The 16538-nt window shown below is 41.2% G+C and overlaps 2 protein-coding genes across 12 annotated transcripts in view; one reads left to right on the top strand and one right to left on the bottom strand.

Annotated features, from left to right (window-relative positions):
- LOC135428355 (uncharacterized protein CG43867) overlaps positions 1 to 16538 on the top strand; it is a 148561-nt gene that overhangs the window by 61638 nt on the left and 70385 nt on the right. The gene's annotated exons all lie outside the window — the stretch shown is intronic.
- Positions 12400 to 13923, bottom strand: LOC135428396 (uncharacterized). Of its 2 annotated transcripts, none has more exons than XM_064682364.1 (2): positions 13691 to 13923; positions 12400 to 12965 (listed from the first exon to the last, which is right to left on the bottom strand). In XM_064682364.1, exon 2 carries the CDS (start codon positions 12945 to 12947, stop codon positions 12618 to 12620), a length of 330 nt encoding a protein of 109 aa, XP_064538434.1. In that variant the 5' UTR covers positions 12948 to 12965; positions 13691 to 13923; the 3' UTR covers positions 12400 to 12617. The 2 variants fall into 2 exon arrangements, with proteins under 2 accessions (XP_064538434.1, XP_064538433.1); XM_064682363.1 differs by having other exon boundaries at positions 12400 to 12980; positions 13691 to 13922.

Here is a 16538-nt window from a genome sequence, read left to right as displayed (position 1 = left end):
ACGTATAGCTGCCGCCAGGCAACAAAAAAGACGATAAAAATCGATATTTATCGAATATGTATGTTTTAAAAGTTTTTTGTTTCTTTGCTTCATATGATAATAAAATCAGTTTCTATGCAGTTTTCTTTGTCTGCATTTTGGACACAAAAGTCTATCGAAATTCCTTAAAAAGCGTTGCTCAAATAACCAATTTCTATGCGCAAATAACTGTTTCTTGCTTGTTGCAAAGGACATTTATAAAGTGCGCGATGCGATACAGGACACACACACACATACACACACAAAGAGGAGCAGAGTGTGAGACGCATACTGTAGAGTGACACAAATACGGGACGACAGATGCCACTTAGAGGACCGCGGGGCGGTACTCAGTGCTCGGTACTCGAGGGCGGGCCACAGGGCCGGTGTTGCACAGTGCCCAACCAAGTTGGCAGCCATGTCAACACTTATCTTTATGAGTTTCCGCTTTCTGTAAAGTCATTGACATGTATTCCTCCTGCCGGCTGCTGCATACTTACAGGCGCGCCGCGATGCCAAAAATAAACGCACAGCTGCCGTGTGAGGTGTGTATGGAGAGCGAAAGAGAGAAAGAGAGAGAGAGAGAGAGAGAGAGAGAAAGAGAGAGATGGGCATCCAATGAGCGAGAAAGGAAGTGGGGAAGTGATAGAATAAGAGCGTGAGCGGTAGGGAGAAAGTTGGGGGAGCGACGTCAGCAGTCAAGCAGCTCGTAATATTTGCGCGTGTTTATTTGCTTTTTGAGTGTGTTGGTGTGTGTGTGTGTGTCGCCTACTTTTCGGCATCATTTGAAAATCTCACAACAAGAGTCGCTATGTGAGCCCAGTGCAAACAAAGACGCGTCATGGAGCTTTGCCAGATGGAACTTAACTGGAACTGCGCCTCTTTCGCCAGAATATTTGGAATGTTGCGGGGGGGGGGGGGGGGGGGGTTGCTGAGGAGTTGGTTGAGGCAAGGGCAACGGAACTGACGTAGCTATTGGCCGCGACATTGAGGCAAACGCCTTTGGGCGTTAAAAATCATAAATTACATTTCGTATGGCATAAATAATCGAAAAGCCAATGAAGAGAGACGGGGGCGGTCACAGGGTACAGGGGAAAGTTAAAGGCAGGAAAGTAAAGGAGCCGACAGCTTGTAAGAATATATAACATTGTCGTTCTAAAGTACTAGACTATTCTCCGGTTTCTATAGCAAATATAATTCATCGATGGGAAATATATTTTTGACTAGATAGAACAACATCAACAGCAAACTACTTGACAAGCTTTCTGACTCGAGCTCCGTTCGAAAGGAGTATAAACGTAATAAATACTTATTCCAGTTTAAAGTCTGAAAACTTATTTAATTTATGTGGACGAAGTTCTTTTTATTTGTGACTAGATGCTGCCTTGAGAGCGAAAACCTAAGAACACTTTCTGTGGGATTTTCCAGCTATAAGCACGCTAAGACCGTTAAAGCTAAGCACAGAGAAATTATAGCTCATTGCTCTCATAGCCAGGGAAAACTTCTGCATTTTGGCATATGATAAAATATTATGATGGCAAATAGTAAATAGATATTGCCCAATTGTATTCATAAAGCACTATTTTTCCCTTTCCTTTATACAATTTAAAGCCCATTTACTTTTGTTCCTGTCAAAATACATTTTAGCCTCTAGTAAAGCTCAATTTTGCTTGCATCAGCTTCTAGTCAACTTAAGAAAACTGACAGTTTTCGCGTTTCACATAAAATGCGAACTGCCAGTGTTGCCACCTTGTCAATGAATTGAAGCAGCCGTAAAATCCAAGTATAAAAATAAAATTAGCAACTGTTTCGACTGCCAGCTTGTCGCTGGGAATTATTTGACTTTTAATTTGTTGACATGACGTTGTCACACATGCTTAAATTAAAATTTTTTTTTGCAACGAAAAGTGAAACTAAAATGAACTGAATGTCAATTAACGTGCACGTTGACAGGCTGTTAAAACATAGGACGCTTTCAAACACTGTTCTGTCTCACTTCAAGCAGCTGTAGGGCCCATTAATTGTTGGCAGTTCCAAAGCTGTCTGTAGTTGACAATAGTACACTTAAGTGTTACACACACGCACATACGCACACACGCCCACATACGGACACACATAAATATGCTGTTGTGGGCCATCAATGTCTGGACCAGGCTAATAATTGCTGCCGCAAAAAAACGCGTATGCCTGAGCTTTTGGCAACTGCTTTAACAGCTTGAAGAGCGCCTCACGCTTTTCACTTTTATTATCCTTTATGTGCGATTTCACACCTTCAATTGCACACACTCACACTCCCACACACACACACAACAAGTGAGAGGGAAAGAGAGCGAGAAATAAGATGCCACACGTAGCAGCAAATCAAAATCTTGAATTTATTCCACATACGAAGCGCATGAATTTCAAATTACTGTGGGAACAGCGCACAAAACAGAACCAGTACCAGGCCAGGGGTGTGGATGAGAAGGCGGAGGGGGTGGCGAGATGTATATGTGTGTGGGTTGTGGAGAGGGCTTCACTTGCAAGGGCGGGGGTGTTACGTAGTAGTCGACACGATTGTCCAAAGCCTGCACAAAGACGTGTGAACACTGACATGGCACACACACAGCCACGCACATACGCTCTCTCTCTCTCTCTCTCTCTCTCTCGCTCTCCTTTTGGCTGCCTCCCTCGTATGGCTAGCGCCATTCTCATGTTTATTTCCATTTCCATTGCCATTCACACTGCTGCTGCTTGACAGGCAGCCGAAACGTGTGCAACACGTTAGATATGGCAGCGAGCGAGCGAGTGAGTGGGAGGGAGAGAGGCAAAGGGAGAGCGGACAGAGCTCTAATGACTGCGCTGTGGCCGTATCTTAACATTTTTAAACCTTTTTCTCTTTTCATATGCCTTTTGGTATTATTTGGCACCTTTTTGTTGCCTACAAGGCGTACGCGGGGCAATGGGGAGCAAGCAAACAGTAACAGAAACAGAAACAGAAACTGATGCTGTGTGGCATGTGGCATGTGGCATGTGGCACGGCGTAAAGCGGCTCATTTGAAATTCATGCGGCCACTCACTGGGTGGCAATCAAATCAACCACAAACACACACGAGTTGCCCGAGTTTTGGGGCACAGTCGCCGGTTCAGGTTTTTAGCAGCTCTTTTCGTTTCATACACGTTTCACTCGTGTAAATAATAAATAAGCTTAGCATACTTTGCGCCGCACGCTGAACGTGCTACGGCCAACATTGGCGGCATAAAAACGCCGACTATCGATTGCAACAACTGAGGGGAGGGGAGGGGAGGGCGGGGAAGACCAGGAGCTGGTGCTGGAGCAGAGGCAGTCGCTGCCAAAATCCCAGCGAAAGCGAAAGCGAAAGCTGCCACTTGAGAAACCCTTTTATTATTATTTTACTCCTTTATTTTCTTCTTGGTACATTTTTTTTGTTTTCCTTAGGCCAACCATGATTTATGCATTGGGTCCCGGCCAGGAGGCAAAGCCCTGACACATTTGCATGCTAAATCATGCTCGCAGCTCGCAGCTCGGAGCACCCGTAGGTGCGAGCATTCAATCAGATTTGCATTTAAGATTGGCCTAATGTGACGAATTGATCTGCTCCTGATCTTAGCCAAGCGCTATTAACATGAGCTCCTCGGCTTAAATTAAATGTGCCAAAAAATAAAAAAAATGCTTTTCAAATAATACGCACGAAGGGTTGCTTAAGCGTTGTCTTTTAGATTAGTTCTTGAGTACAAATTTAAATACAAAATGTTCTGATTGGATTACTTTGCTGGACTCCATTGTGTTGGGCTCAAAGGGTGTATAAACAATTGTGAATATAATATTTTAATATTTAATCGATTTCCAGTAGTGAATATCAGAGATTGTCTTCAAACAGCTTCCAAATTTTATTTTGCTTAAGTTTGAAATATTATTATATTATAAATATATATATATAAATATAAATATATTATTAGTGAGAAAAACCTTAAAAAATGCAAAGTTCATATTTTCTCTAATTTCTTAAATTTATTTATTTTTTTTAAATAAACAAATTAAATTAAACTTTACATATATGATAATAAAGGAGTGCAACTTATTCTACAGTTAAGTCTAACGTAATAAAATTAAGAACAATAGTTTGGTAACAATTGCATTTTATTTGTAAGATAAAATTGCCATTAATATGTATTTATTTAATTTGATGTCCACTTAAAATTTACAATTGCCAAATATATCCCTCCCAGTCCCAGAATGCCTCCCAATTGCTTTTTATTGTTAAGCAAACTCTTTGCGATCAAATAATCAAAATCATATAAAAATAAAAGATTCGGCTTGAATTTCCTTCTCTTCTCCATTCCTTCAAAAAGAAAGTATTTAGTTGCTAGTGATATCAACGAAAATCTCCTACAGGAAAGCAATGGGAACTATCGATAAAACAAACTATCAGAAGATTCTTCTGCCAATAAAAAAAAGGGTTACTAACGATTTGAACAACTACTGAGCTGCCAACTTACTGGCAACTACTCTCTCTCCCTCTCGCTCTCCCTCTCATTCTCTCTCTGTCTCTGCCGCCGCACTCCTATGCTTTTGTGAAACCAATTTGTAATGCAATTAATGAAGCGCAATCTGTAAAGAAATAAAAAAATTATAAAAAAAAAATCGGAAATGGCATAATGCGAAATAGTAGAGAAAAAATCAACGCAGCGCATAAAAGTATGCAATGAAAAATAAAAACGGTTTGGTGGGCAACTAGATGCCGAACCGGGGGCTTAGAGTGCAGAGAGATTGAGACACAATTGTATGGAAAGGCCAGCAGAGGCGCGCTGCACAGGGCAGCCAGTGGGTGAGGGGCGGTAAGTGATAGGGGGGAGGGGAGGGGGACTGATGCTATGCCAACAGCAATTTGTCTTTTCATTAATTATTTAGCCAGCAAAGCAAATCGAAGCGAAGCGAAACGAAGCGCGCCGGCACAAATGTAGGCGAATAAATGCCAGAGAAATGGGGGCGTGGCACTCGCTCGTGCTTGCTAGAATATTGACAGTTAATTAATTGAATCTGTTCAACGTGTTGCAGCAGCACTCCGAGCATTATCATCATCATCATCATTATCAGCATCATCAGCATCCTTCAGTGGGCGTGGCCAAAGTTTAAAGTACAATTGTGAAAAAAGTTGCGCACTTAATTGTCTGGGCCAACGGAAATGTGGCCAACTAGTTGCAAACTTGGCTCTGGTCAAGCTGCTAGATGCTGCCCACTGCACGCTGCATGTGGCAAGTTGGCCGGCACTTGCGACTGCCGCATAAAGTCATTAAAGTTTCAATTCGATTTTAACGCCCACGATCCCAGCCCTTGCTTTCAATGCTGGCAAATTAATGCAGCTATAGCTGCTGCCGAAAAAGTTGCTTGCCGCAATATCATCGAACTCCCCCTCCCCCCTCGGCATCATTTTTGTGGCACAGTCCCACTTGTGCAGCATTTATGCCGCCTGATTAGTAACAGCTAGTGAAAAGCGCTGCGCTCGGCAGAACCCGCAGCGCTCATAAAATCAATGTGGGTTGCAAGATTGTGCGCGGCTGGGGATTCGGGGGTTGTCGAGGTGCCGCACGGTGCCTGTCACTTGTTATCAGTCAAAAGCACGCGCCCTGCCGCCAAACAGCTGACATTTTATTTCCGCCCCTGCAGCCGTTTAGATACAGCGTAAATGTACATAAAACACACACACACACACACACACACAAATATATATATATTTGCATATACAAATTGTAGCCTACTTCTTAGCATTCGAATACGCATTTTATTGGGGCCATTCATTCAGTTTGTCACATTGACAAACCACAGCCAGGCAAACGACCTTAAAGGCGCAAGAAAAACTCGCGCAATTTAAAGATTTACAATGTTGTCAACATTTTGCTTGAGCTATGATGCTGTAAAAAAATGCAGAACGTAGCCGCTTTCACATCCTAATTAACTAATATTATATTGTTTTTTAAATGTATTTTAGTTATATATATATATATATATATATATATATACATACATATATACACAATCAAAGTATAAACATTTTGTCTAGTTAATTAGCGAAAAATAAAAATTTGTATTTATATTTTATTATATGAAAAAGATTCATCTTGAGTCAGCTTAATTAAAATATTATGTTAACTATTTAAATATTAAATTTAAAATAACTACAGAAAATTCTATATTGAAAAATGAGAAGCATAAGTCAATTTGATATTTGCATAATTAGTATAATTTAATAATAACTAATTAGTTATTAGCTCTAAATCTGAACTCGCAGGGTAATCCATTTGGCTTTAGTTTACATATTATTCATTTTCTGGTTTAACTTAAATATCATATTAAATATTTAGCTTGGCTTAGCACACAGAAAATGGACTTTGATTATGCGCGCTTCGCTGTTTTTTCTTAGTTTGACGCGTTAAAATTCGCAACAAGTTTAAGCTGCAAGTTAGTAACAAAACTCTGCTAATTACAAAACCAGAAGGGTTAAAAATTCGCTCTACAGACAATCCTAAATCGCAAAATATAATGCTTAGACCTTAAGCCAGCCAGCTTAATACAAGTGTTCTTATTTTATGACAATTAATATTTAAATTAGCTTTAAATCTTCATAGATGCCACAGTAATGCATTTTGGCTTTAGTTTAACTATTATTCCCTTCTTCTTCTCTGCGTCTTAGCATTTGCTCATTTGGTCGATTTCTAATCCAAAATTAACTTTGAATTATTTTGTGATTGCATTTATGCGTCGCCCAGGGTCCGCGAATACGTGTACGTGGTTGCTACACTTCACGAAGCCGGTTTCTCGGCTCCATTAATGTGAACCACAAAAATACCATACAACAGCGAACAAACTGTGGGGCGGGTCGGTCATACACTTACTCTTAGCCAGAGCCAGAGCCAGAGCCAGAGCCAGAGCCAGAGCCAGAGCCAAGCCCATGCCCAGGGCTGATTGGTCACGTGCCTGGCGCACGGTGCTGGGCTTTAATTCGTTGTGATTGCTTTGTATCGATTACAAAATGCATTACAACATTGCCACATGATAAATAACATCGCATGGGCGTTTCTTGGTGGGGGTGGAGCTGCGAAGATGTGGGCGGTGTCTGGCATAAGCGTGTCCCGGCACTTAAAATTAATGGAAACAATGAGCATCGATAGCATCCAATGCGTGCTCAACATATTTAAATTCACTCGATCATATGTCAAGTGCTTTATTATTGATTAAATTTTAAGGGGGCAACCAAAAATCATCTATCAAAACTTTGTAATTGACAGCTAGAGAAAAAGGAAAACGCTTGCTATTAGTCAAGTGGCTTGAGCAGCGCGCTGGGCGCTGAGCGTAGGCACACAAAACTTAGGTTCTATTGTCCGCGCAGTAAAAGTTTGCTACCGATATCGATAACTTGCCAAGCAATCGATAAGAATCGATATTGAAATCCTGTTTTTGAAACAAATCTCTTAGGTTTTAAGAGCTAGAGCCACCAAATTTGACATGTAGCTTTCAGAATAGTGTATTCAGATCAAGAATCTTGCATTTCATAGCTATCGCCACCAAGAAAGTTCAGTGTATCCCCTAGTCGGGCACTTCCGACTACCTGCTTACCTGTTCTAAATATTTCAAAGCTACAAAACAAGTTGAAACAAATGTTGCTTCCTCTTTCATATTCTTTATTCGAAGAACTGGCTCAGTCCCTTTCGATTTACTGACGTAATGTGTAATAATATTGAGGACCAAATCTCCAAAACCGAAAAATACTTTTATTAAAATTAGCATAATTTCTATTAATTTTTTGCTTAGCCTGATATTAATTGTATAGCTCATAACTCTCTTATTGTGTAAAAATTCTTAGAAAATTATTAAAAATTCTTAGAAAATTGGATAGAAGTTAGGGTATTAAATCTTTGCCATACTCTCTCCCTCCCTCTCCCTCTGTGTCTCCCTTTCTCTCCTTTCCTCTTCCTTTCTCTCAATTTCTCTCTCTGCCTTGCCCGCTTTCATCAATTACCATTCTCTATGCTCACTGTGACCGTTTGCTATTAATAGCAAATGAAATTGCCGCCAGGCTAATGCACAGCACTTTGCCAAGTTGTCCACAACGCAGTGTGACAGTTGTTGTTGTTGTTGCTTGTTGTTGTTCGTTCTTCTTCTTCGTGTTGTTGTTGTTAATGCTGTTAAGCCACGCGTGCTATTGTTTTTTGCCAATATTGTTGCTGCTGTTGCCATGGCACAAAAATAAAATGCAACGACGTGATTATTATGCAATTTGTATCAATTTACTTTTTATATGGCGCACAGCAACAACATATACACCCCCCCCCCCCCCCCCCCCCCCCCCCCCCGCCACACGCCACCCTTGCGAGTACTTCGAATTGTTGTTTATTTATGCATTTCACTTATTGCATGCAACTCTCGTGCCCCACCCCTGCTGAGCTAATTCTCAATGCCACGAAAGGCCGCCCTTAAGTTGGCTTTATTACAAATGGGAATTATTATTGATATAAGTGTTGGTGGTGGTGGTCGAGAGTGTGCGTGTGTGTGTTTTACGCACAGCTGAAACAACATGAAAGAACTTGTCCTAACTCCTGGGAGAAGCTTTGATGCTGACCAAGCGGGGTTGGCAGGGAAACTCACTTAAGACATTGCCGCAACGTGCCGAAAGTTTTCTGATGCTTGGACAAGCGTCTGTCACACGCATCCCCCAACCACCCAAGCACCACAAACGACACACGCTCACACACACCACCACCGTATACCACACACTATCACCCCTGTGGGGGGGAACCACACGGCTCTGGGCACTGTCACTTGTGTCTCTCAAGTTTATTAAAGTGGCATAAAAGTGTCATTGGCGGTTAATGGTAGGCGATTAGTTGCATTAAGTTGACCAGCACCACCCACTCAAGACGGCGCCAACCACTTTCTTTATCTGCCCCCACCTCATCAAGTGAGTGCGTAATTGAATAGCAAACGCAGCACAACTATCTTAGAGCAATTTAGGGCTACGGGGCATTGCCTGCCTTCATTTGGCTGACAATCAATCAGATAATGGAAGGTCAAAGCTATCGATTGTTGGCTATTCTGTTACTTATATAGTAAAATATAGTTAAATAGTTCCTAACTTGATCTTTAGAAAGCTTTTACAGCTATTTACAGTTTACTTGCATGTGTGCACACATGTGAAATATTTCCTCTTGGTAGCTTAACTCAAATTTACACTTAAACTGTTTGGGAATTATAAAATGTCATATGAGGGGTTCATGGTGAAGAGACTACTGCTTGCACACTTCTCTTCAAATTAATTTAATTAATAGCTGTAATCTTGCAACAAATGTTGAATATATATATTGTATATATGTATATACATACTGTATATATATATATAATCTATATCAGTATCAACAACCGAGTTGAAATAGCCATGTCCTTCAGTCCAGTTGTTCTTCCGTCCGTCTATCGAAATAGTCCCACAGTCTTAAGGCTGTCCTCTTGAAATTTTGCTACTCAATTGCAGGCAGTACATATGTCGGAGTCATCCGGATCGGACAAATATATAATCTAGCTGTCATAGGAACGATGGGTCGAATATTAGTTTCTTGTGTGGGTAATTTTTTTCATTTTCAAGATACACAAACCAAACTCGGCATTTAAAAGCTTCACTATGAAAAATCTTAACAACATCGGAATACTATATAATATAGCGATATATCAAGATATCTTAGCACTATCGCTCTGCCATATTGTCTAGCACTATAGGAAGCATAGGTCGAAAACTGAGAATTTTGTTTAGCCTAATATTCTACTTTTCAAGTTATTTTCATCACTATGCTTCACTATGCTCACAGGTCTGCAAAACCGTAGGATCTATATATCTATATTATTTTATAGTTTCCCGTTGATTGCCAAAATTTGAAGAGTTGTCTCTAATATAACCATATGTTAGTTAAAATAACCTGCTAAATTTCAGAATTTCTAGGTTTCGTTGAATTTGCATTTGCCTGAAAACTTAAATGCCTGGGCATCACAGTAAATACTTCGCTATAAGCAGATATCGCGTATAAAGTTAAAAAGATAGCAATATAGACTTTTGCTATAAGTGTAAATTTGTATTGCCAGCCAAGAGGCTGGCAGCTTAAAACTCGGCACGAGAACTTGGCAAAACTTATTGAAAAGTCATAAAAGCCATAAAATACAAAAAAATGTCATTGCACTGGCACAAGGGCGCCCCCCAAAAAGGGTGTGTGTGTGTGTGTATGTACGACGGGGTGTAGGCGTGGCAAAAGCTTTAACTTGTCGCACAAGCCGCATAAAATAAATACAACATGCGGATGGCAGAAGGAGGGAAGGCTGTCGGGAACGCTGGCAAATGGGATAACCTGAAACACATTATGCCAATGCGATAAACCCGCAAGCAACGAAATTGTTTTTGGCCTCGTCTTCGTCTGGCCGTGCTTTTGCTTTTGTAAATCATTTAACACGCTCTCGATTTTTATTTTAATGGCGTTGCCGGAAAGTTTTTAATGGCTAACGCAACGGCAGCCGCAGCTCAACTACAGCAACAGCAGACTTCGGTTTCGGGCCCTCGCATTATGGCCATCGATAATATGCACAGTGTTTGGCTAAGTGGCAGGCATCGAGGCATCAAAGTTCCTTTATGGCATGCCACAGCGCTCTCAAGATGTTGCCAACTCCCATTGCGAGCGATGTGTGCCTGCCTGCGTGTGTGTGTGTTTGTGTGCGTGTGTATTGAATTATTTTCTGGCAACGTTCGCAAATGTTTATTGCTCAGCATATTTCGCAATTTTTGATGCTTGTGAGTTTGCTGAGCTTTATTTACAACTTCTCAAGCACTATACAATTGTTTTTACGATCGCAATTACGCATATTTTTTGTTGGCCAGTAAAACGGTTGCGAATGCCGCTCAAGAGGGAATTGAAACAAAACTAGACATTCACAATTTGTGCATATTTAATGTAAAAATTATGTATTCTAGTCTAGGCATGAGCTAGCCCGAAATGCCAGCAGAACGTTTAAGAATGCTGCGCAAAGAGAAATTGCAAAACGCTTTGTAAACAATTTAAATATAATGAAAGATTAAGAGACTAAGCATTAAATTCAACTCTGGGCATATATGTGGTCAAGTGTTGACTAAATTTCAGCTTGCTTCCTTTTCTCTCTCTCTCTCTCTCTCCCCTTCTTACGCTCTCTCTGGTAATGCCTTTCAGCTTGCATATGTGATATGCACAGGCGTCAAATGTTAGCGGCAATGTCAGCACCAAAAGTCCTGCAGGAGCGCCCCGTGCACAACTCATGAAATCGCAATGCATTCAGCGCACACTATGTTGCGTATAGGTGTGTGTGAGTGTGTGTTAATGATAATCATGAATATTATGCTGCTTGTTTGGTGTGTATTTTGGGCTCTGGACAAACTGTTTGCCTGTTTGCCCAACACAATGTTAATATGCTGAGCCAGCGTCCCAAAAGCCAAACCACCGGGCGCATTGTTTAAATATTTGATTAGTTTTGGCTTTGGCCAGGAGTCATCTTTGCCTAAATACACATTTTTCTATATACCCTGTAGCTTCTCGTTTAGTGTTCGCCAATTTATATTCCTCTTTTATAAAAATTATAGTTATTGAAGAATGAATGTGGATCTGAGGGAAGAAGAAGAGCACAGCTGCTGTGTGTTTGCGTTCTTGTTAATGTATGTAGAGAAGGAAGCTAAAATGTTTGTAGTGCTGAGCTCAGGGTATCTACTAGTCGAGCGCTCTTACTAGTTTTTTTTGGCTGTATTTTGTCGAAAGACTTTTGTGCGCAATAAAATCAACTTAATTAAAGTTAAACAAGCAGCTAATCAAATTTTCATTACATAGTCTTAACCGGCTGCCAGACACGGCAGCCCCTTCAGCTCCAGACAGTTAACTAAACGTGGCGTAATTTCATTTTAAAAATGCATGCCGTGCATGTGTGTGCTTGTGCGAGTGTGTGTGTGCCAAACTGTGTGTGTGTGTGCGAGAGTGTGTGTGTGGTTAACATGAAACTATTAGCTGCTCCTCAGTAAGGAATTGACAAAGTCTGGCGAAATATTTGTTTGTTTCCGGCTTTATTTTCACCCAGCTTAGGGTTTTGTTACATTTGTATTTATATATATATATATATATATTTATATATGGAATATATAATATATATCTCTGATTTGCAATTTCGGTTAGAATTTCAAGAAACAGCTGCATACATGACTGTAGAAAGTCAGGTTTCAAAATCGAACCTGAAGGCAGGGAGCTGGTTCGAGCCGTGAACCGAACCACCAAAAGTTGTTCTATGCCCTGGCTTTACAGAACGTCTCTTGACCCTTCTAATCAACACAGAAGTTACTCAATTTGATTTATTAAAGAATGAATAAGTATATAAGTAGGTGCGAATGTGTGTGACGACAATGCAGTAGGTACAGGGTATCTACCAGTCGCTCACTCTCGACACGCTCGCTTAGGTGCATTAAAATGTGCAGCAGGTGGCGGGCTTGGCTTGACCATATTTTTATCAGCTGCCCCGCAAACACACACCTGCTTAAGTGGGTGTGCGTGTGGCGTCAGCTCAGTATAACAGATGACAGCTGCTCGCTGGCACCTTGGAGCCACCAGGCGCGCCACATGGTCGGCGTGCGAGACTCGAAATCATCGACATTGTAGTGCTCGATCTCCTCGTCGCAGCTCCAGCTGCCGAGAATGTTGGGCCGCTCCGCCAGGCTCGCGTTGGAGCTGAGATTGTGAGAGCTGTTGTTGTGCGGCTGTGTGGTTATTGTGATCATCAGCTCGGGTGTCAGGTCCTTTAGCTGCAGCTCCTGGCACTGCTGCTGGCTGCCCGCTGGCGAGGAGTTGCCGTAGCAGCAGCAGCAGCAGCGACAGATCTTGAGACACATTACGGGGGCAGGGCAGGGCTAAAAGAAGGGTAACTGAAATGAAGCAAGAAAAATGGCAATGTGAGGGTGTAAGGGAAATGTGTCCCAATGGGAGAGAGAAGGTGGGAAGGCGTCAGGACGAGCGAAGAAAGAGGAAAAAGAGGTTAGACAAAGACCACAAAAAAAAATGTAGAGATCACACAATTTTAATGATAAAAGGATTAAACAGCGACAGCGAAAGGCCATCAAGATGATTGGAATGAGAAAAGATAGATAGGGAGAGAGAGAGAGAGAGAGAGAGAGAGAGAGAGAGAGAGAGAGAGAGAGTGAAAGGGATATCGACAGTTTGACCAAAGATCAAGAAGGAAAGTAAACGAGGAAGAGATCAAAAAGGATATAAAGGAGGGATAGAAACAATAAACTATAGAAATTTGATAAAACAAAGAAAAAAGAATGAAAAGACAAAGAGAAACAGAGAGAACGAGAACGAGAGAAAGAAAGGAAGAGAGAGAGAGAGAGAGAGAGAGAGAGAGAGAGAGAGAGATGTTAGAAGATAAATGCTAAAAATAATCAGCTTTAAACAAAATATCTTTTATAAACAGATGAGATTATAATGAAGTGCGAAAAAGTTGGAAATAAAATATAATATAATAAAGAGAGGAAATAGAGAGGTAGTAAGGGAGATAATCTCAGAGTAAGATGAATAGAAAGAGAGAAATATAAATGAATAACAAAAATGAGATCAATTAATGTTAATAACTTACACAAACAATAGATCGCTGGGAATCGCAAGGCGAGGGACTCTGCCCCGAGTAGCAAGAAAAACTGAACTGTTAACTCTCGAAATCTGTGCATCTAGGTCTGCAGACTGGAGAGGATTGGACGATAGTCAAGGGTAGATCGACGCTGCTCCAAAGCAAGTTCTACACCAGCGCAGTGGCCCACGTCTCTCTGTGGAGCGATTGTGGCAAGCGTGAGTCGAGACTGTTGCAAGGCGCCGTTGCATGGCAACTTTTTATATAGACGCGAACAGAAATCAAACTAGACTTGCCTGCCCCACTCTGCCAGCCGCCACTAAACCAGAAGCAATTCTCATGTTTACAATTTATGTTTTTTGCCGGAATTTTGCGCCGGCAACTGTTTTACCAGACGAAGAGAAAGAGAGAGAGAGGGAGAGTAAGAGAGTAAGAGAGAGTGAGTTATGGGAGCAGCTCAATTGAATAACAAATTGTAACCGAATACAGTTTGGAGAATTCATAATCAGCAGCTGCGACAAACTCGATTTCGTTTCAAATTTATGCAAAATTCTGTCGATAAAATAATTATGCGGATTATTATTAAATCACTTCAAATTCAAAATATATATAAAAATAAATTATAATAAATTGTAAATTATGCTTAATACTGCGGCCATTCAAACAGTAGCTGGGAGGGGGGTTGGGGCTTACATATATGGGCCGAGCGGGCTGTGGGGGAGTAAATTGGATTGTGTTACCAATTTTGCAAAATGCAAATGTGTTGACGTCTAAAATTTCACGCACACAATGCTGCTAAATGCTGACAGTTGGCCAAAAAGGTTGTTTAGCCGGAAAGGCAACGGGAACTGAAACCTGGTGTGTAATTTTAGCCCAGTTCAAAAGAGAACTTTGAACTGCGCACAATTGATTTGCCAGCATTTCATCCTTTGATTGATTTGGCCAAGCACCTGACTAGAGTCAGCTTTCAGCTGGCTAAAAGGCGTAATAATGTGCGCCATTGCCGAGATCCACATCCGTAAAGAGTTCAATTTCATCTTTAATTGCCACGCCCGAATTGCGCTCACTGGAGGCGGCGGCAACGGTTTCGTTGGGCAGCGCCAATTCCGGCAGCAATTTGCTGGGATGCACATCCGCACGGATGCTAATCTCCTCGAGGTGTGCGGGTGAATGGGAGCCACGCATGGCGACCTGCTCCGGCTGCTGTGCTGGCCGCAATGTGTGCGCCATCAGCTCCGACTCCGGGTCTGGCATTGGCGCCAGTTCCAGCGGGTGCTTCGATGCTAGCTTTGTTAGCGCCCTGGGCTCCGGCTCCGGTTGCTCGATTTTGGTGTGACTATACGGCTGCTGTTCGAGCTGATCGGCAAACGTTTGCTCGTCGTCCTGATGCTGCTTGAAGCAGAAGGCAAACAACAGGCACTCGGCAAAGAAGCGCATCACTTGGCTGCCGGGCCAGAACTGGCCAATGGGAACGGCCGCCAGCGGCCAAGTGTCGCAATTATATAGACCGCGGCCTCGCCAGTTCCACTTCCAGTTCCAGTTGCTCACTTAATTGAAATGCAAATTGATTTTTTACTTTTGGCAAAGGTCTGTCAGCTGTTTGCTAATCGATCGATGCGAGGTCGCAGCAGCTGCTTCTTGCATTATTTTGTTATTTGTGTTTTTTTTTTTTGTTTTTCCTTCAGCTCAACACAATTTCACTTTTTTTTTTTGTTTCAGACAGTTTCAATTTCAATTAGCTGCCTGTTGGGCGCGTGCCTCAGTCAAATACAATTTACACTTTTCGTTGTCTACTTTTAGGCGCACTCAGTCCCCCCCACCCATCCGCCACAGCAAGCTTGTTCTTTAATGAGTTTTGCAATTATGCAAAGTTGAATATAATTACAACAGCAGCTTGAGCAGAAATTCAAAACAGAATTTAAATAAAAGCATCTACAACGGGGAGCCGGAGCTTATAAATACCCATACCGAATGCCCATCTACCCATAAACAATACGCTGCCAACAATTGTTAAATGCGCTACCCAAATTCAGACCCTCGATCCCATCGTGCGTTTGGCTACACACAATACCAAGTGGGCGGAAAAGTATGCCTGATACAGTCTGTACAGTCGACACTCAAGAGAATTTCCTCTTCTATCTAAATTTTTAATAGGTGCTGGCATCACGACGAACGTTTCCGTTCAGCTTTAGATTCAGCTTTTGCTTATACAGCTAATTCATTTTAGGGCTTCATTCTAAATAATACAGAATTGAAATTTCGGACTATGATATAAGATAACAACAAAGATAAGCCGATTTCATAGGGTGTTGTATAGTCAAAAGTGTTAAAAAAAAAACTTAAAATTGGAAATGAATGTGTATTTCAAATTTAGGATATCATTAAATATTCTGAATATATTTTCTTGGGCAATTGCAATTGCTGTTAGTGCTACCTAAGGAAGGACTACTGTACCACTCATATTCATTCCACAAGCACAGAATAACAAATAATAAATAAAAAATGAATGCTTTTGTGCAGAAGATTAAAAACAATGTTTACAAAAATGTTTGAAATAATTTACAAACAACAGTGGTTTCTGTTAATGAATGCGTAAAAATGAATACGAACGAAATGAAATAAGCTTCTCATTTATTCAGCTTTAAGCTGTAGTTCATCAGACAGAAATGTGGTTGGCAACCTTTGATATGCCGCTATGATTCATTTAAGTGTTGTGCCACGTACTTTTATGTCGTGAGCTCATTAAAATTGCGTAAACAAAAAAAAGAATTTACGACTATGTGTGAAAAGATGAAAGAAGAAAATGAAAGCATATTTGATTCAGTTCAGTTGGGGACGAAATTTAATGTTTGCAATG

The sequence above is a fragment of the Drosophila montana genome, unplaced genomic scaffold, assembly GCF_035044405.1.
Source record: "Drosophila montana isolate Dmon_TW-CO22-7 unplaced genomic scaffold, ASM3504440v1 contig_2481_1, whole genome shotgun sequence".
NCBI lineage: Eukaryota > Metazoa > Arthropoda > Insecta > Diptera > Drosophilidae > Drosophila > Drosophila montana.
The sequence above is the reverse complement of the archived record's forward strand: the minus strand, read 5'-3'. Positions and strand labels throughout refer to the sequence as shown.

Excerpts from the sequence above, each read along its gene's own strand:
- LOC135428396 (XM_064682364.1), bottom strand. The coding sequence starts at position 12,947 with ATGTGTCTCAAGATCTGTCGCTGCTGCTGCTGCTGCTACGGCAACTCC.